The following is a 22,600-nucleotide window of genomic DNA, read 5'->3' as shown; positions in this document are numbered from 1 at the left end:
CCCAGGTATTCCAATTATTTTCTCTCCTGTCATGGTTGATTCTCTCCTGCAGGTCTGTAATGGCATAACTGTAGAAGATCTTCACAATGTATGTAGGAAAGGCATGACCAGTTGAATGCTAAATATTTGTAATATTTAAGGGAAACTATAATGATAAATTATTAATATGTGGGTTAGAAAGAATGCTTCCTAAAGTTACATTTTCTGATGTTAAGATTCAGAATCATGATTTTTTTCTTTTCCAGAAAAAGTGACTGCAAGAAGGTCACCCTTTAATTTCCAGTGGATGTTCCCAGCTGATGACTACTTTTCAGAGCAGCTTTTCTAAAATGATGCTGATGAAAAAGAAAGTTTGTGTTGAGAAAAATTGGGACTGACTTGTCTTTCAAATCAGTAATTTGAGCAACTGATTCAAGTAATAGAACTCCTATTGTCCCCTAGCTGTCAGCTTTCATAGGGGATATCACATTGCATTATGTTTCATCTCTGACACTTCACCAAGCTGTTAACTTGTGGGATTTTGCATTAATGGAAGTCCCAGAGCTTGAAGGACATTTTTAAGTGCAACACCAAATACAATTCAGCACTGAAACTATCAAAGAAGTTAGAACATTTATGGATACAACTAGAGCACATGGGTCATGACCTCCAATTTCAAGTGCTTGTGGAATTCCACCAGACTCACCCAGTTCAAAATGAGGTATTTTGCTTTGTCAGTTTTTCCACGGAATTAATTTATGACAAAGACATCCGCAAATAGTTTTGTTCCCAGAAAGCCTTCTGAAATGCATACTGGAACATTCAAAGTGGCAACCTCTCTACCATTCATAACAACAGGGGGCTTGGGGGGTACAACATTAGAGTGGGATAATATATTGAAAAATATACTTTTTTACACAGTGGACAGAGCACTTTTCCAATACCTCATTTTGTGGTATCATGCCATCTTCTAAACAAAAATTATCTGGACAATTTAACAAATCAAATAAAATAGATACAAGTTCAAAGCAATTAAAAGCAGCATTTAAAATCCAGATCACCTGTAAAATGGAGGTTAGAAAAAAAATGCACATCTATGAAACAATTTCAGTACAGCAAAGAAGTAAATGTTAAATTAATGTATCCTAATTCACCAATGCCCAGCTTACTTCCTCTGCTATTGATAGTCTACCTTCATTTAGATATGACAGGTAATCTGAAAAAAGGTCAGATTTATGAAAGCATCTAAATATGCACTGGTGCTTCACTGTCACAAAACTAGACTGAACAGCTGAGGCCAAACAGAGCTTAATCTTCTGGGGTTTGTGTTTCATATTCTCAGATCATTTTTTCACATTTCAGCTTTCTACCAGCTCTGAAGTTTAATATAATACCCCTCAAAATTGAGCTTCATGTGCAAGAGCCCTGCAAAGAAGTGAGTTTACATATAAATGCAGAGAAAACATTTCTCTACCTCAAATGCAGTGACCTTTTCATTTGAGATGAGATGAAAAGCAGTTATTGTATATTTACAATTCTGTTCTAGCATTTTTGCTCTGTTTGAGAATGCTGATGGCCCACTGTAGATCAGGAAACAAAACTGTTATGAGCATTCATATATAGTACATTAGTTTCTGTTGTTCAGAAACTATTAATATTATTATTATTATTGATTCAGAAAACCCCAATAGCTATCCAGTCCAACCCACTGTACTGTCATTGCAACTGCTGTTGTGTTCTTCACACATCCCAGCAAGACTGGTTTTCCTGTTCAAACCATGAAATGTCACAGTTGCAGACATACTGTGAAGAGTTATAATGTGATCTAATTTAGAGCATTTTCTCGGACTGGTTCTATAGAAGTCACCTTTAAATACAGGACTATATCCAGTGATGGCATTCAGCTGAAGACCTGGTATCCATCAGTGGAATGGATATGCAACCCTCTCTTTATTCACCTCCCTTACCAAGTCCATTCTTGACAACGACAATTAAATCTAGGACAAGTGCATCCCCATGAGACAAATGATTTTCTTAGCTAACAGTTGCTCCATTATTCCAATCAGGGTTATCAGGGTGCCTTTTCACCCTCCATATATATATTTTTATTCATTTAGTATCCTTTCAGTACCATTCCACCCATCACCTCGTATAGTCACATGCACTTCAGTTTGTTCCAGCTTTCCTAGAATAAATATTTGAACATCATACTAAATCCTCCACTTAAGAGACTCAGCTGCATTGACCAAGGTTTTCCAGACCTAGAAAGAAAAAGAAAATCCATATTCATCATGGTATTCAGTATCCTCTTTCTGAGTCAACCCTGAGTCTTCAGATACCATTCTTCTGTCCGTGATACCTAGCATAAGACGCAGTGTTTTATAATATCTTTTATTATCAATAACTGGTTGTCACCTGATCTGTTAGCAATTTGTTTAAATGAATTGTGCTGAACAGAAAAACTGAAAATACATTTGGGAACAGGACTATTTTCTCCTTCAAAAGCCTTCTTCTATTAGTTCTTAAACAGAAGCAATGCACCAAATTGTACATAAAGAGAGATGAGGAAATCATCTTACATTTTATGTATGTGTGTCTATATGAGTGTGTGTGTGTGTGTGTGTGTGTGTGTGTACACAGATGAATATGAGAGAAAGAAATGTGGGGAAGCTTTCTTAGGTACTGAATTGATATGTTACCATTTTCTTTAACAAAATTGGTGTTAGCAACATACTAATTTCATTGTAGAATATTTATGGACATTTATCTAATTCTTTCATTCTGTTTCTATCATAGTTAGTCATTTAGGCTGATAAATGTTCCTCTCCTAATATCTGAAAGATTTGCATTTAAGCATAAGTTTGATTGAAAATGATGAGCTTGATGGAAACAGAAAACCTTGTACAGGGAGCAACTCAAAATACATGTTTGTTAAAAGAGAGAAAATATAGAATGTGCACTTGGAATGACGTGTCTAATTTTCGTTCCTGGAATATCTCAATTTCTCTCCCACCATGTGATCTGATTATATCAAGGTTAGAGGAACAATTAATTGTTTAGTCTTTGTGACAGAAAAATCCAAAACAGGAAATGAGTAGATCAGGTTTGATCATGTGACAGAATGAGAGAATCTGTAAGCTGTCATCATCCTAAGTGGTGTAAGAAATGCTCAGCTGAGCAAAGGCTGAAAGAACATCCCTGATGGAGTTTAGAGATTATTGACATCATTGCTTGCCTTCCAGAGAAGAGATTGAAAGACTTCTGATGATTTCATGTTAACCAGAGTTTAGCCAGATGAACCATGGAAATGGATTTTGCAGAGTGTTGTGAAAGTGGAAGGAATGGAATGCCACCTTCTTACTCATGGAACATTTTTATTTATTTTTTAAATTATTAAACTTGTACACTGCCAGACACCCAATGACTCTGATCTCTGTGACAAATGTAGAAATTTAGTAGCACTGTGCCTTACATTCTAGGGTTGTGCAGCACTTTAGATCTGAGTAAGATAGGTGCTTTGGAGCATATAGGGTTGTGCACAAAGTCCCTGTTTGCAATTCCTTAAAGCAAAGATGTATTTCCCTAGACATTTGCAGAGAGCAGCCAGCCACACAATCCTGAGAAAAGATGTAGCTGTTTCAAGGAGTTGAAGATAGGTTGAGCAACCCTGTGCTCTCTGAAGCATCTTTTTGCCTTTGACTCAAAAGTACTCCACAGCTTTACTATTTACTATACAGGTAGTCCCCAGCTTAAGAACAAGTTCCCCAAAGTCTGTCCTTAAGTTGAACTTGTATGTAAGCTGGAACAGTATTATTGTATAATACTGTATAAGTAGCATTGTAATTACTACTTATAATTGAGTAATTAACTCAAATAATTGTGTATTTAACTCAAATCGTGTATTTAACTCAAATTTTGCTACAATAGGCTCCGTTCTTAACTATGGGTCGTCTGTAAACCGGGCATTCTTAACCCGGGGACTACCATATACTCCTATAGCATTATTTCTGAATTGAAGAGCTAAGGGTTAGAATCAGTGCTACTTGTCCATCAGTAGAATGGAAACTGCTGGTGGAATGCAGCCCCTTCTGCCATCCAAGGGTGCTCTACCAGACTGGAGGGCTCTCTAGAACTAATTTAACGCCCACACATGAATTGTTAACACTGGTACGGACTTGAGAATGGTTTGGGATGCAAGCAAAGCTTTTATTAGAGGGTATTTCATACAGTATAACACTGAGCATAAAAAAAGGAATCAAGAGAAAATGCAAGCTATTTTGGAGGAGATAAAGAGGATAGAGGATGAACTAAAGTTAACACCAGAAAAGTTGAGAATTTCAACCCAAATTAAACTTTTACACCAACAGCTATCTAGGTTAACAGTGGAGAATTGGAAAAAAAGATTAACTATGTCAAACAAAAAAATGTTGAACTTGCAAATAAGCCAGGAAGTTGGCATATGACCTAAGAAAGAAGAAAGAAAAGAAAATGATTACAAAACTTCAAGAGGGTGATATTGTAATAACAGACAATGAGTCTATACAAAAAAATTTTCATCAGTACTACTTTGATATATATAAAGGACAGGAACTCTCTCTGGAAAAAACAGATGACTACCTAAAAAAAAACAAAATTTACCAAAGCTTATGGATAACCAAAAACAGATTATGAATGGACCTATAACATTAATGGAAATATCTGAAGCTATAAAAAAGATTAAACCAAGTAAAGCACCAGGACCAGATGGGCTTCCAGGAACATATTACAAAAATGTTGAGGATGAAATTTTACAACCGCTCCAATCTATTACGAACTCTATATTGGTAGAAGGTGGGATGCTAGAGTCTTGGAAGGAGGCTAATACATATAGCATTATTATCTAAAGAACAAGATTTGAATCTAACTAAAAATTATAGACCAATATCATTACTAAATAATGATTATAAGTTCACAATGATTTTAGCAGATAGACTGAAAGTAATATTATAAGGTTTTATTGATGAAGATTAATGTGGATTTTTATCTAAAAGACAATTAAAAGATAATGTTAGAACAGTGTTGGACATTATAGAATACTTGGAACAGCACAAGGAAAAACTGCATTAATTTTTTGGATGCAGAGAAAGCTTTTGACAATTTAAATTGCCCTTTTTGTTCAAAGTTTTGGAAGATATGAATTTTGGAGTTAACTTTATAAAAGGAGTGAAATTGATTTATACATCACAGAAAGCGCAAATTATTGTGAACGGAGATTTAACCAAATCACGTGAGATACAAAAGGGAATGAGACAAAGTTGTCCACTATCTCCCCTGCTGTTTATTTTAGTTTTGGAAGTTCTGAATAGAGATACAGGGAGAAATGAGAAGATAAGGGGCATAACAATTAAGAAAGAGACATATAAGTTGAGAGCCTTTGCAGATGATCTGGTTTTGGTGCTGGAGGAACTGTTGAAGGGGATCAAACTTTAATGAAAAAAATTAAAGAATTTGGTGTTTTGGCTGGTTTTAAAATTAATAAACAAAAGACTAAAATGTTAATGAAAAATATGAGGGTACAAGAACAAGAAGAATTGATGAATAAAATGGGTTTTAAGATTAAAAAAGGTTAAATATTCGGGGGTGAATTTGACAAATAGTAATTGTATGTTTCAGAACAATTATGTTAAGACTTGGAATGAAATTTAAAAAGATGTGTTAAGATGGGAAAAAATACAATTGTCTTTGTTGGGAGGAATTTCTGTAATTAAGATGAATGTATCTATCTATGATAAATAGATATGATAAATCTATGTTGTCTCCAAAGATTCCTTTATGGTTGTCACCACAAGAAGCTTTTTATAGAAGAGAAATGATAATTAAACATTAATGGTTAACTTATGCTGACATATTGGAATTTTCTCAAAGGGACTTTAAATTAAAGACAAGAGATGAACTGATATCAGAAGGATACATGTATCAATGATTTTCCTATGTACAATTGCAAGAAAGATTTAAAATATTGAAAAGGACTTATGGTTTTGAATATGGTAAGCGAATTTGAAACAGAATTATGTACTAATGATGAACATGTTATTGCAAAGATGTATAAACCTTTATTGAAACTAGAGACAGAAAATGAACAAGTTAAGGACAGTATGATAAAATGGACTAAAAACTTTGACTGTAATATACAGATGGAACAATGGGAAAATATTTGGCAGAAAGGACCGAAATTCACATTGTGTTATAACCTTAAAGAAAATATAATAAAATGATGTACTGTTGGTACTTGTCACCAGAAAAATTATCTAAAATGTACAAGGATACTTCAGATGTATGTTGGAAATGTAAACAACAAGAAGGGACATTTTATCATGTCTGGTGGACTTGTTAAAAAAGCAAAAAAAAAAAAAAAAAATTGGAATGAGATACATATTTTCATACAGAAGATATTAAAGATTAATATTCAATTAAAACCAAAAACTTTCCTTTTGGGCTTGATGGATAAGGGTTTTTTTTTTTTGTCTATTCTTTTTTTCCCCTGCACTCTTGATCTTTACTAACCCTTTTTCCTAATTTCTCTCTTCTTCTTCTTCTTCTTTTTCTTAATATTAGTTCTTGTTAGTTTTTACTGTTCTTTTTTTAAAACATTTAATATAGTTATTAAAGAAACGAATTGTGAGACTGCAGTTTGTTCATCCCAAAGGATGAGATAAGCTTTCTGGGGAGATTAAAAAATATTTATCAAATGTGTACACTGCTGCATTCACAAGACTCTCAGTGGCCAACAAGGTATAAAAATACAATAAATATAAAAAGTAAGAAAAATAGAACCCACACAATATCTGTGGCATCAGGCCCCAAAAGCCCTCCAGAAAACCCCATCTTCAGCTTTTTCCAGAAAGTAGACTATATCACAGATAAACGGATCTCCAATGGGAGGTCATGTAATCACCAAAAAACAGCACTTCCAGGCTTCACTCGCCACCCCCACAGCCTCCCCCCAAAAAGGAGACAACTAGCTACTTCTTCCAGCATGACCAAAGTGGTCAGCCTGACTGTAATGAAGAGATGCAGTCCTGGAAATAACCAGGGGCTTTATAAGTTAATACCATCAGTTTAAACTGCACTTGAAAGCTAATAGGAAGCCATTGCAGGGCCCACAAAATAGATGTAACATGTGCCCAGTGGTCAACTCTTGTGAACACCCAGTCCACTGCATTTTTCACCATCTGAAGCTTCTGAGTAGTCTTTAAGTACAGCCCCATGTAGATGATGTTGCAGTAATCTAAATAAGTGGAATTGATGGTATGAGCTAATGTAGTCAGATCCTTTCACCCCAAATAAGGTTGAAACTGGTGCTAAAGCTGAGCAAAGGCCCTCCTGACCATAGCCTCCACCTGCCCACCCAGCAATAGCCATGATGAGTCCAAGAGATCCACAAGTTGTGGACCTATTCTATTGGGGACGTGTCTCCCTCTTGAGAGAGAAAACTAGAGCTATCAGTGTACCACAAATCTATTTTGCTTGGATTCAACTTTAGCCTGTGTTGCCCCATCCAGACCCTAACTGCCTTCAGACACTAAACCTCAACAGTGTCTCTGGTCTGGCTCAGGATGGCAATATACAATTGAGTATCATCCTCATATTGATGATATGGCACCCCAAACCAAATAATGATCTCTCCCAGTGGCATCATATGGCTATTAAAGAGCAGGATGGAAAGAACCGAACCACATGGCACCATAGTCAATTGCTAGTCTTTGTTTGTAATAAAAATGTATTCATCTTCACAAATTATAAAATCCTCATAATTAACAGATTAATGTATTAATAAAACATAGATAGATGATAGATGTTCATTTACTTTGTTAATTTCAAATAGCAATTTAATTTTCTTTAATGCACATGGAATGTATATAGTAAATAGAAGATCAAGAGACAAGATTTCATAATCATCAGTGAGAAGATACTATTTTACCAGGTCCTGAATACAGAATACAAACCGAAAACTAAAAATAGAGACCTATAGGAGGTTAAAAACAAAAGGATATTCAACTCCTATGGAATAATCATTAAGCTCAAAATTACCTCTCTAATATTTGTAAAAATTCAGGATTCCTTAGTACATACCCCATGGCCAAATTCTTCTCAACAGGGAAGGAAGTGCAGATAACATTTGGTTTGAAATTTTAATCTTCAAAATACTGATCATGGATTGTACCTAAGCCTATCTTGATCAGTGGACAGTTCTACTCTAACTTAGGCAGAGAGGATGTAATGAGATAAACCAATCCACATATATAATAATTCTGTATCGTATGTGCTTTTTAAAATATTGATATACCTAAGGAAAAGCTCAGTAGCTAACTGAATATTGAAAAAATGAATGGTAACACCCACAAACAAGACCACTGTGGGTAGTGTCCCACTGGTGTTATTTTGATGACCAAAGGCTCTTTGATCCAGCCAAGAATGTCATCAGTGGAACAAGAGATGATTTGTCATTTGGGGCAAATTCATCTCCTCCTTCTCCAAAGGATCTCACAGCTCCTTGTCAGCAGATCTGGGAGAAAAATCAGGCTTCATAGGAATCACCAAAGCCTACTTCTCTTCCATTTCACTGCTGAAAGTCCCTTCAAATAGTCTTCATTAAGCAAAGGGAAATCCATAGGATGATCACTTTACCCATTCAGCCACTTTGTTCATCATGATTTCTAGATTCCTGATAGGGAATTTAGGACATTGGTGAGAAATAAAACCCTCTATGGGTTTCTATTTCAGTACCTTCCTGCAGCAAAAGAATAAAACTTCTAAATTAAGACATTCTGACAGGTCTTCTCTGAGTGCAGAACAAAACTGAAATTACTTTGGGACATTGGTGGCTGGGCCTTAATGTTGTTTTAACATTATTTTCCTGTATTCCACCTACACCGAGTGGGCTAAGACATTTGTCATAATGTATGTACAGGATGAGTCATGAAGTTGAAGAATAATTGGTCAGGCTGCCAGAATGCTCTATAATTGAGCTAAGCAACACAGAAATGCAATATCATATTTCAGAAATGTCAAACTCCTGAAATAACAAAAGTTTTCAGCAAGAAAAAAAAGAAAGAAAGAACAGCAGTTGTGCAGGGTCAACAGCTCCTTTGAGGAATTATCCCAGAGCCCTGTGGAGGCATCTGCATCTAAAAAAAACAGAAGCAGAATAGAGAGAGTGTGCTGATATTATACATGTACAGGCAGGGCTATAAGCATATTCTGCCTATGATGTCTAGAGGCATCCAGGCACACAGGGGCATTGTGAACATGGCTTCAGTGTCTACTTCTCCTGCCCATTTTAACCTTATTCTTGTAGCACAGGGCTTAGGTACAGGAGCAAACAAGTTAAGATAGTGATTGTGATGCATGCAAAAAAGGGGGGAAGGCTTCAATCACAGCCACCATCTTGAATCTCCCTGCCTGCCCACCCCCCAATGTTCTTGCTGAGGTGGATGATGAATCTACTATAAAAGCTTCTCTTCTACAATAAAACCTATCTTGTCCATGATCAAAGTTCAATACTAATGACAGATTAGTTTGTTCAATTGGCAGAGAATGAAGAATACATTTAGTTATTTATCAAGTACAAGGAGTTCTGAAATTTCCTACAAAGGTGAAGTGATTTCCTTGAAAACAAAATGTTCTAATTAATGTTACTCATAAGGGTGAGGACAGAATTACAGTTTACAAGAAACAAAGAAACACTAAAAATAGTTACGTGTTATTAATTCTTTTCTTTCTCCTCATAACATTTATTATAGCTTACCCCAATGTATATTTCCTGTTCCTATAAAGGTAGCTAATTATGAGAAGTGGAGTTTAAAGAAAACACACAGCATAATGATATTAAGATATGAGTACTTGATCTCCCTAGTGTCCGTACTTCCATCTTTTCCACACAGATGGCCAGTCCAAATGGCTGTGCTCCATGCCTGATGTCACAGAGGATATCAGTGATTTCCTCTTTGTCATTGGCAAACATTGAAATGTCATCAGCATACATGATATTAGCGATGAACCATCATTGGTCAAAATCAATTCCACGTTGTGAATTGTTTGTTCATGATGGTATCTGTTGTAGTACTGAACAGTAAGCAGACAGGATGCATCCCTAGCATATCCCAATGCAGACTAGAAAATCCTCTGATATTTCATCTTCGATCAGCACACATAAGGCATTGGTTTCGCAGTAGACATCTAACTGTATTACACTTCTCAACTTTTTTCAAGACAACTCGCTGTGCTTAGTTTATTAGGTACTATTTAAATGCACCTGGTCGCTGTATTCAGGACCAGGTAAAATAGTAACTTCTCATTGATGATTATGAAATCTTGTCTCTTGATCTTCTATTTACTATATACATTCCACATGCATTAGAGAAAATTAAAGTGCTATTTGAAATTAACAAAGTGAGCTGGGTTGAAGCAAAGGATGAATTCTACTTCCAGCTCAAAGCTACACTGGACTCTCTTCCACACATTGACATGAGCATCATTCCAGGAGACATTCCAGGATGTCAGGGCAAATCGGCAAGGATGGGATGACACACTTGGAAATTTTGGTGTAGAAAATTAAACGGTAATGGCTTGGTCTGTTATCATTTGTAGCAGAAAATGGGCTAATCTTTGGAAATAGCATATTCCAACACCCTACAAAACACCATCTTATGTTATGTGCATCCAACGGAAAGAATGCCTCAGTTAGGGTTCTGGGATACTTTATAATACCCAGCTGATAAAGAACCTCATTTAAAGATATTCAGGGAGCAGGGAGAAAACTACAAAGGAGCAAACTGTGTGTCAGACCACCATCTTGTACATGCAATCGTGCAGCTCTGATTGAAGAGACCCACCCCTAAGGCCAAACTTTCCCACTGTATGGAGTGGTTTTGAGTTGCCAACCCAAGCAGCAGTTCCAGCTGGTTCTGTCCAACTGCTTTGCAATGCTTCCAGAATAAGAAAACATTGAGGAAGCTGCAGATCAGTTTGCTACAAGCGAACTGCAAGCAAATGCACCAAGTCACTTTGCCCTGTCTCCTGTAAGCGCACCCAAGTCTGGATATCAAACAAATCTTTGGACAAGATTGCCCAAACAAGAAATGCAAACTCACTGATGCATCCCAGGACCAACAACTCCACCATGCAACTCCATCGTATGAAATTGCACAAAGACAGTCCTGGGATAATATTGCTACAGAATTGCAAGAAGCTGCAAAACCAACTAGAATATCGGATATTGCACACCATGTTGCAACATCTTGGAGGTTGCGTGCATAATATCAGTGATAATATTGGTAACCCCTATGGTGCTTTTGTACACTCCTGCACAGAACATTTGAAGTGTGAAAAAGAATATTTTCACCAACTATATAATAACCAAGAAATTGAGAAGACATGAGCATGTAGTTGTAATGGAGGGCTTGAGCAAGGAAGATACTGTAATGGAGGATCAAGGTTATCAGGAGGGAGGGGAAATATTCCAGATCAAATGCCTCCTCAGTCCTCAGCAAGAGCGTGGGAATAGAAAGAGGAAGAGGCTGGCCCCTCTCTAGGGTCTCAGGGGGTTATATCCACTAGTTGCTTTAGCATAGGTTGAGACTTGCGAGATTCTGTCTATTAGGTGCAAGCTAATAAAGGAACTGGACTGGACTGGATTGCCTCGTTGTTGTTCTTGGGCTGAACTTGACAGTAGTAGAAGACACTACTAAAGTGGTAGATAGAAAGAAGGTGGGATGATATTATACCAGTTGCCCATTTGAATCCCATGTTTACTGTGATGCTTAGTTGGAGCCATATCTAGATACAGCTTGCTGGGTTGAATGCAGGAGCAGGGGCTGCTTTAAAGACAGTTCAGAAAGCATTACTGGGGTATACCCCATGCAGCTGATAGGAAACTCATTGAAACACTTTTTATCAGTCTTGCACCAGTTACACTGGTTACCATACAAAACTGACAAAACTAAAAAGGAAGCACAACCTTGATTTCCAGCATGTGTCTCTATTCCCCCACCCCTCCATTTTTTTCATTTATTACTATAAGAATAGAACTACCCCTCCACCCAAAACTGTCTAAAGAAAAATCATTGATTTTTAGCCAGATCTACCAGATGGGCCAAACAGGTGAAAGTGACAGGCAATTCACACATTCCAATAGAAGAGAATATATGCAACTCAGGGTTGAATTGTGGAGTCCTTGGTGCTCTCTGAGCTTGGTTGTTTGCTTGCAGACATTTCATTATCCAACTAGGTAATATCATCAGTGCTAGTGAGTGTGGGGTTTACTCCCTGTTTATATATAGTAGCCCCTAATCAAGGAACTACCAAGGAGAAAACCATACCACCACCAATATTGGCAAGGCAAGCTACTGTATATAAACTGGGAGCAAACTCCATGCTCACTAGCGCTGATGATGTTACCTAGCCGGGTAATGAAACATCTGCCAGCAAACAACCAAGCTCAGAGAGCACCAAGGACTCCATAATTCACACATTACCATCGATGAAGAACACTGGGCTTCTAAAGCTACAGAAGATGGACAACCATTGTATTGATCTTCTTCTTCAGTGCTGACTGAGAACACTACAGCCACCTATCAAGTACTTTTGCTCGTATGAATTAATCTATGAAATTAATCTGGCTCTCTGACTAATCTGTGCCCCATCCTTAATAGATATTCAGTGACAAGATATAACAGGCATAAGATCTCCTCTCCATTACATAATTATCTTTTTATCATCTCCAACTCAACAGAATGTTGGAAAGAAATTATAAAAACGGGCTCAGGACTCTGACTATCTCTCTCTGTGTATGGATAACTGTCTGAAAACTGGTGAGAAGTGGACCAGATTTGGTCCTTGGGAGACAAACAAGAAAATAAAAACTGAGTTCAAAAATAGGTTCAATCTAGCCAGAGGCTATGGAGGAAAAAAAATCAGAAAAAATCTCTCCCTGCAAGAGGTAGTTGGGCATCGAACTTGAGATGCTGCTGATCCTCCATTCTAGGCTTCCTTGCTTCTTCCTCCAAGTCATGTGATGCAGAACAGAGCTATGCATTACTGGGGCCCTGAAAAGGATTCTAGAAGCTCTCATCTGTCAGATAGGTATTGTCAATGTACAGTATAGTAGTTCCAGGTCTCTCGGTTTCTGCAATGCCCCATCAGCCCACCCAGTAAAATCACCTGAATGAGTTAGAAAGAAGATGTCTCTTCACATTCTGGGTGCCCACTGGAGGCATATCATTTTCTTATTTTTGGAGCTTTTTTTTGGATGGCTACCTTTATTTTTGGAAAAGTTAGTTCTCTAAATAGAAGATGCTATTGTTCTTAAAATCAGTAAGTTTGGCGGCAAAGATTATGATAAACTCAATGCGACAGAGAACACATATAATAAGCAGAATATAATGCTGGAAGAAAAACCTCCCTCTCAATTTTTATTATTTTTAAGCAAGTTCCCACCCCTTAGCAAAACTGGAAATAGATGTTTGATAAGGCAGAAACATCTAAGTCAAGGGCATAGCTAAAAAGATTTTTGGAAGTCAAAGGAACATCAATATCCTTGGGAATTTCTATTTCTGTACTCTGATAGGAAAGTCAGAATACACCATGCAAAATCAGCACACTGTTTGGCTTAATTTGCATAGTTCAGACAGTTCTGCATTAGGCATGTGATCGCAACCTACTTCCAGCAGAAACATAAAGCTGTTTTTACAAGAGGGAGGTGGGAGGAAAAGCTGGAAGCAATGTAGGACGCAGCCTAATTGAGAAGGATCATTTTTTAAATATTAGATCTTTTGTTTTTCCTACATTCTGAGGGCAGGGCAGCATTCCTTAAAAGGGAAGAGAGTCAAAGCAGACATTATTAATTTTGGCCCAAAAAATCTTGTTCTGAAATGATTTTTGTGTTTGGGGAAATTAAGTATTACTGCTGCCACCATAAAATTTTCACTTACACGGGAAGAAAGGAAATACAGTGGTTAATTATCTAAAGAAAAAACATGTCCTTTTACAAGTAAATAGATTGTTCTTGTTTTATGTAAAGGTGAAGTATTAAATAACTTTCTTAACAGCAGCAATTAAAGTAGTTTTGTTAAAAAATATAAATTCACAATGGGCCATTTACATAGCTCTATTTATAAAACTGAACCACTAAGAAAATATCTGCACACTTACATTTGCCCTTACAAGACTATCTTATCAAAAACAAACAATAAAAACATCCTTCAACAGCCTTTATTTGAAAACAAACTCAAACCTTTCAGACAGCTCATGACATTTTAGGAAGGAAAAAGATCAACAGTGCAATGGTAACCCCATCATATCAGCAGTCAGCCCCATCAAGTTCAAATGAGCATACTCAAAAGTAAATATGCATCAGAATTAGTAAAATAATTAGGGGAAGCAAAGCTGAGAAAGTGGTCATTGCACAAAATGGGGGCTTCTCAAATAGCTATATCGATCCTATTGATATTAGTCAACTTGCTTCTTCCTAGAACTTATATTTTAATGGCTACATGAAATTTGGACACCAAGAATCTATTATAGAAAAGCCCTATGAATAGAAGCTGGATGGAAAGACAAAGAAGGCCACAGTTCCTCACATCCAATTTAAGAGCAAGCCCCACTGAGCATAGTAATAATTGCTTCTTAATAAGCAATCACACAAAGATTTAGAAAAAAAGAAAAGACAGCTTATGTGTATGTTAAAGTCCTTTTTTTTTTTTTTTTGCTGTACTGTTGCAGAAAGGTGAAAATGAAATTTCTAGCACATTGCTCACTGGAGAGTTATATTGAGCAACAAGCTTCCATCTAAAAACAGAAAACATGATGATCTCATTTACAAGATCTGTTAGACTTTATTTCTCTCACCCCCTTCTTTCCTTTCCTTTCTTTTTTTTCAAACACTGTCAAAATCAAAATTAATAAACCTTAAACATTTGCACCACTTTCCTACTACAAAAGCACAAACGAAAAATATTTTTCCTAGCACAAGATAAAAAGATATGCATGTAATCAGAAGGAAATATATTTAATAACTTCCTTAAAATATGCACTGGAATCAAAATGAAGAATAATTTTTAAAACCATACAGAAGATAATAAAAATGATCTATTATCTCAGCTCATTTTGATCAGGAAATAATTCGGCAAAAGTTAATAAAGTTAGTTTGGAGCACAGAGCATTTATGAAAAGCAGGCAGGAGTTTACAGATCTTATCTATTTTCTGTTATGGTGATAGATGATTAATAGGTGACAAAATCAAAATCAGATGGATTGGAGAGTAAGAAAATAACACTGACATTTTCCATTGAACTTACAGATCACTGGATTTATTTGCTGACCCAGATAACAATCAGTGTGAGAAGAATGGTTGGCAAGGAAAAGAAAGAGGGTAATAGAAGTAGCTTGAGAGATCAATTAAAGAAAAGTAAAGAAAAACCAAAGTTACATGAATGTGACGGGGGGACTATGTTCTTAGTAACATATTTTTATAAATAATATGCCTCCTATATTTCAGGCTATAGAATCCCTATGAAGAAAATAGTTTTCCTGGTTTAAGAAAGCATACGATACTGATTTCAAATGATTCTCAGACCTTTTCAAAGCACAAAATTTGGTCCTTGCATTGATTTAAACCCAACTGCTATTAATTTTTAAAAATTATATTAATTTTTGATGGATGCTTGCTTCCTGTGTCCATAGGTCACTTCAGACCAACTCTTATAGATGTTATGTTGGGACAGAGTTCAGTGGTATGCTGAACAGTAGTCCACTTGACAGAACTACTCTACAACTGTATATGTCATATGATCGCTATATACAGTACCACACCTTAAGGTCACTTTTCAATAGTCGGCAGCTCCATCTAGGGACGACGTGGATACAGAAGCTGGTTTTCCCACATATAACTATAGCAGGCTTATCAGTTATGCATGCAATTCTGATATATTCTTAACAGGTGGAATTTTGTTTATGATTTTATGGAACTAGCAGTGCATTGGAATCAAACAATGCTTTCCAAATTTGTCTTGTTTCAGATACCATGTTTTAAATAACTCATGGCTGCTGAAGTCTGGAGATCATAGGAAAATCTTCTGCTTTGGATATTAATTTAATATCAGAAGCAGAAGCTGCTAGTCTTCTATAGAAAATAACAGATCTTTCCATTTCAGTTCCTAATTTCTTTTAGAATTAAATTCCTTACGTCCCATTACAGAATCAGCCTGTAATTCTTTTATTTGTGTGTCTATATTAAAATTTCATATATTTTTAGGTGCAGTTCATCAGAATAATACAGATATTTTGTGCACACTTCTCCTTAAAATATACATTAATTCTATACATTTTTCACAGTTTGCACATTGGTTTGATAGCTGTGAATTAAGTAAATTCCCATTAAGATGCAAATTGAAAAAATGTTTCTCCCGTTCCTAAGTTCCTGATGACAGCAAAAAAAAAAAAAAGGAAATGACAGGAGCAGATCACCCTAAAGCTTGGTGCAGCTCAGTCTCACACCAAAATTAGTTATTCCTCTATAGATTAATGAAGCCTAAGGCTGTCATCTTATCTGTATCCTTTAGAGCAAGCCCAGGTGGAAGACAGTAGATCATAGTTGCCAATAAACAGGCCTAGATAGAAATAGGCTGCAGGCACGAGTTCCATGTTTGAATGCAATTTCTGTTTTTTGGCTAGGACTGCTCAGTAGAGGCAATATTACCAGTAATCATTTTGAGTCAGGGTGATGACATCCTTTTAATCTGGGATCTTTGCAACAATGCTAAACATTTGCATCTGAGCACAAGCTCAGTCTGGTGCATAATCAGGTCTGCTTCTTCCTCTGTGTAATCAGGCTAACAACTCTGAAACCTCTATGCCAATAAGAAACAGATGGATTTAATATAATACCTGTTTGTTTTTGTTTTGTTTTACGAATAAATGAAGAATTGTTTACCTTTAGATTCTGGAAGGATCTTGTGATCTGAAGCTGAATATACCCCAAACCCAGCTAATTAAGGTAATGGTATGTTATTTCATAAAATAATATAATTTCATGCCTTTCATGTGAAAAGTAACTTAGCTCATATGGTTAGAAACAATTGTGAAATCAAATATGTTGAATTATCTTCAACTTCTATTTCGGTGCCTTTTTTTTTTTTTTCAAAAACAATCTTGGGAGCCAGGGAAGAAATTTAGATCATGGTTACAATGAAGGGAAGCAGTTTGATTCCCCAGCTGAATTCTGACTATGATTGTAGGTTTCTCATGGCATGAGCAACACCACCTGGAAGGCGCTGTGCTGGGCCCACAGTTCAAGGGGGATTGGCTGAATCCCTCTTCCTCTTCATGTCATACGTCTAATTCAGTCCCCTGTCCAGGTGCAATGCTACACATTTGAAAGAACAAAATTAAGCTGTATGTTCAAACCCAAGGATTCTTAAGTCCATATGTACTTTGGTCTTGAGTTGTATGTCATTTTTAAATCAGAATCAGGAGAGCTGCTGTCTATTAATTATTCAATTATTCTAAGTTGAACACTGAACGTTTGCTAAACATCTGCATTTCTTACCTTTAATCTTTCTGTTACACCATCAGTGAAACTGACTGTGAATTCAGCAATTTTGGGCACTCTAAGTTTTCCTTTGTTCTTCTGGTCTGGTTGATATTCTGTTCTTGTTTTCACAATCACCTAGAAGCAAAAGTTGGCATCTTCAGTTTTCAGAAAAAGGGATACGCATTTTCATTAATTCAAGAATTAGCATCCAATAAGTCATCTCTGTGAATAACTTCATGTATACAGAAGTCATTGTTGTAAGGTTAAAAAAACCAGAGAGAGAAAGAGAGAGAGACAGTGAAGATTAAATAAATGTATTGACCAAACTTTCCACAATGGTGAAAGACTGAACTAAGTCACCCTTCCTAAACCTACAAGTGTTCTGCACTTCATAGCTGGAGATAAGGGAAGCTGAAATCTACTTCTTTTGGAAAAAAGGGCAAATAATCCTTTCCCCTGGAAATTTGCATTTTAGAGTCTATATTTTGATCTCCAAATGCTGCAGAGTGACACAAATTACATGGGATAAACTTTAGAGTTATTTGGGGGTTTGAGATAGCAGGGATGCTCTGAGGATCACAGATTAAAGGCCTGGGCCTTGCCCCTGCATAATCTGGAAGGTATGAGATTTGGGGAGTCCATTTTACAAAGATAACCATCCCACATGTAATAAGAGTCCCTTATTTGATTGAGTGCATGTTACCTAGCCACACTGTGTTTTATTTGGTTTATTGAAAGCAATATGTATTTCTCATAATAAATATTCTGATAAACTGATCTCTTGCCAGTGTTGCCAATTAATAATCCAATCATCCAAATTAATGGGAATATGGAGACTGCATGCCAAATGATAGTCCTGTATAGAATTCCTCCTTCCATTTTTTCTCCACCTTCTTCAGAGGTATCCAGTGATATGGAACAGGGCTTAGGCCATGCCACAAAGCTGCTCCACTCTGACTAGTCCAGGATAATCTCAGGAAAAAACGCATTTGATTTAAGAAGCAACATGCATGCCTGGGTGCACTCCAACACTCTTTTTCTTCTCGAATCTAAAGCACAGCTCAGTTCTTACAGTTAAGGGCAGGTAAAGATAGCAGAGCACCTTTCTGGCATGAACATGGCACCACAGCATTCCTTCCTTTCTTATGATAGTCAGGAAGTGGTAGGGCTTTTCACGTTACATTGAACTCTTGCTTTAATACCTAAGTAGTCATATTTCTTGCAAGAAAAGAGTGTTTTTTCCCCCGGTGAAAACCATTTGAAATACAACACATGCTCAGAATTTGCACATTCAGAATTGGCACACAGTACAATGTTTTCTCCTTCTAATCTACCACGAATGTTGAAGTGGTTGTAACGCGTGCAACAGTTGTTGCATGCTGGACAGTGAAGCTACCTAAATGAAAGATGGACATAGGGTAAGGCTATTTACTCCTGTGTCTAAAGTGATTCAACTATATCATTGAGGCATGCACATTTCATTTTAGGATATTACCATGAACTATTTTAAACCTTAGCCACATGCAGTTAAAGATCCTTCTTCCCTTTCTGTGTTTAGGGCAGAATGCCTATCTAGGAATTCTGGTAGTCCTACAGAGCTTGCAGAAATGTTGGAAAACCCGTTTAAAGATATGTTTGGATGCCACCTACCATGTTCCTGAGTCTTATAAACAGCAAACTTTATGACTAATGTTAGATGAGCAATTTGCAATTTAATTCACTTATATAATATACATATAAACACTTTCCAACATTGTATTATATTTTGCATTGCCCTTATATTGTTGGCTACTTTAGAAGCTAATTTTTGCCTGACAAAATGAGATATAAAAGAAATGTAACAGAATTATATGTAGATAATTAAACACATGTTGGAATTTCACCCAGAATTTAGGTGCCAAGTGCAGATGATTTTGTTCCAGAGGCTACAAAATTTGGAGAGCTACCATTTTCACATCATTCCACATAACTGATTTTTAAAATGTGTTTTCTATATTCTCTTATTTTTAACTGCTGGTGAAGTCACTGACAATTGAGAATCCACACAAACACACGTTATATCTTAATGTATGTGTATCCCTTCCAAATAGAATTGGAAATTCTATTTTTGAGATTTACTTCTAAGATTCATACATGAAAAAAGGCAACTCTCAATTTTTTTGCATTGCCAAAACAATTAATTAATATTATCATTGCCATTAATAATATGTATCTCAGAACAGATAACAAATTTTCTGCTGAAAATTCTAAGCAGACCAGATCATTAGTAATTTCTTGTAAATTACCCTGTACTCACCTTCAATCTATCGGCTCTCAAAAATCATCTATTTATTGGCAGCACAATCCTAGGCTATCTACTCAGAAAGAAAATCAATTGAGATCAATGTGACTTACTCCTAGATAAGTATGAATGGGAGGAAGTTTAAATTCTCCCCTAAAGCAACAATGGATTAAATCCTATGAAAACTTGGTACAACTTGAGTCTAAGAAGAATGAGTTGTCTATAACAAAGATGAAGGGAGAACCATAGGGATGATTACCTGGTTTTGCAATGAGGAGGAAATTAGAACTATTGAAGAAAAACAATCATTTTCTGTTGGTAGTATATCAACAAGGAGATGGCCTCAAAGCTTAACTTCCAAAGAGATAGGCGTGAAGCATTAGTCTTACAGTATCTGTATAGTATGCCAGCAATGTAAACTCTGTTTCTTAGGGAGGTGAAGACTGAGCAGTGAATGAAAAGCACTCTTTGAATGCTCAGATGCACACTATTTTCATAAATATATGGAAGAGAGGATAATTTTTATGAAGAGGGGAAAGCTGTGTGGTATGCGGTAAGATGCTCTATTTGTAAAAGAACAGTCTTTGCTTCAAAATTCCCTGATACAGATTCATTGACCAATCATTCCAGTTCATTCATGAAATGGAAACAGCATCCTGCAAATGGTGGAGCAAACATACGTATATATGAATTTTGTGGATAATTTATTTTCCTATTTTTAGTTATCTGTGAGCATGAACTTTGATTGCCCACTCTTTACTAGTAATACATCTGATTTGTTTTTATGATCAATACAAGATGTTGATTATTACCTCTAAAGCCCTACATGGGTTTGGGCCTGGGTCTCTTCAAGCCTGTCTATCCCAGGTAAAGCATGCAAGCAGATAATATCTGCTGAAGGTCCCCACTTATTTGGAGTGAGGGGCCATGGAAATATTATCTGTGGGGACTCCCTTTCTACAGAATCATTTGTAAAACTGACCCTTATGGCCTTCTAGAGATGTCAGCCTTCCCAGGTAGCCAGACAGGATACACAATCAGATGTGCTAATACTACTTTGTTGTAAGTCTACATTAACAGAATCTTGCAAGTCTAAAAGTACAAATTTCCCACCATCTCTTTTACAGCCTGAGAAGTTAGGGAGGGTTCCTACTAAGCCTCTTTCTCTATCCATTATGCAGCTGCGGGCTATGCCCTCTCTTATCTGGCCATTCCCTAGGCAGCATCTCTTCCCCCCATCTCCCAAAGTCATTCCCACATACCATTACAGGAGATTTATGAAGAGTTGGTTATTGCAGAAGGCGAAACTTTTGGAGATTGATTTATTGTTCTGAAAGAGATGTGGCACCATGAAAACTACACTCAGTTTTACTGTTATTACCACTGTTTATTTGTTGTATTTTTTTCTTATGTATTTCTGATAAGATTGAAATGGAAGGAAGGAAGGACCCTTCCAGCTGTTATACTCCATCAGTTCCTGCATAGGAGTGTGCCATTTTTATCTGTGAAATGTTGGAGGGACATATTAGATCAGCCAGCACAGGTGACTGATGGACCTAGTTGGGTTTCAGAGAGAGCTTGGAGTTTTCCCTGAGGGTCTGCTGGGCAGTTTGGTTGAGGCCCTAGTCACACCTGGAAGAGGCATGAGGATGGGGCCTTAGACTGGATTGCCCCTGTGCAGCCTTTCTCCTTGCACAGATCCTGGATCACCTTGGTTATTGGAGGAGCACAAAAACAGCTGAGGATCTCTGGGAAATGGAGCCCAATTTGTGTTTTGGTTTGCTTTGGTTTGCTTTATTTTGGATCAATCTATTTTGGTTAGTTTTTGCATGTTGTTCTTCTGGTCTGTTGCATTGTTTTTATATGTTGTGTTTTTTAGCTATTAGTCACCCAGAGTTCTTAGGAGTTGGGCAACCTATACATTAAATCTAATGAATTAATTAAATAATATGTGTGCATTTATCTGTTGGTTTGCTGCCCTGAGAAATACTGGGGTGGGGGGGAGCCAATGACAAAACAGCATTGCCCTCTCCTCTTTATATGTGCATCATGTCATCATGCGCATGTACCAAAAGGGTTTATTTATCATTTTGATGAAAGCATCAGAACATGCAGGCACCTCTTTCTGCCCTATTTATAGTATAGAACATTTTTTCAAATGTAAAAATGGGACACTTCTTGGAGATACCACATGGCAATAAATCAGTGCCTTGTCCAATCTTCCTCTTCTTCGAAGTTTCTTTGAAGAATCTTTTTTCCCCCAGAGATCACCCCAGAAATAAAAATATGTCTGCTTCAAATGCCATGAGAGGCATGTCCAAGTTGTCTGGGCTGCTCCACTTTGCCAGTCCACATCATATTAACCACAAGTGGCCAGTGTGCATAAATAACCCTTCAATTTTAACAGCACATATGAATAAAGAAACCAAGACTCCATCCAATGAGTTTATAAATGTTATATAGTATAGAAGTAAAACAGGTGCATCAGGATAAAAATAATGGCAAGTATTTTTAAAATAAAAATTATTGGCCTTCTCAGTCCAGGAGAGGCTAGGAAAACTTGTAAAAGAAAGCACCATATTATGCTAGTAAAAAGGTAACAAAATGACATTAGCTCCAACCCTTGGCTAGGCAACATGGAACTAAGAGCTTCTAATTAAGAGTATACGCTGAGTTGGTCTTGCTGTTTATACTGAAAGTTCTCAGGACAAATTAGGTGTGATCCTCTTGAGGTGATCCCCTGCTATTCTGTACCAACAAGTACTGTCTCT

At 36.7% G+C, this 22,600-nt stretch overlaps 1 protein-coding gene across 1 annotated transcript in view; it reads right to left on the bottom strand.

The window, feature by feature from the left end:
• Positions 1-22,600, bottom strand: part of NSG2 (neuronal vesicle trafficking associated 2) — a 60,229-nt gene that overhangs the window by 14,831 nt on the left and 22,798 nt on the right. Inside the window, exon 3 of the mRNA XM_007424350.3 lies at positions 17,564-17,683. Within this exon, the coding sequence (XP_007424412.1) occupies positions 17,564-17,683 (120 nt within the window). The remainder of the gene's footprint in view (positions 1-17,563; positions 17,684-22,600) is intronic.

This window comes from Python bivittatus, unplaced genomic scaffold (genome assembly GCF_059951505.1).
Source record: "Python bivittatus isolate LINGU-HERP-01145 unplaced genomic scaffold, Pbiv_v1 ctg000080_np1212, whole genome shotgun sequence".
Classification (NCBI taxonomy): Eukaryota; Metazoa; Chordata; class Lepidosauria; order Squamata; family Pythonidae; genus Python; species Python bivittatus.
Note: the sequence above shows the minus strand (reverse complement) of the source record. Positions and strands in the feature narration are given on the sequence as shown.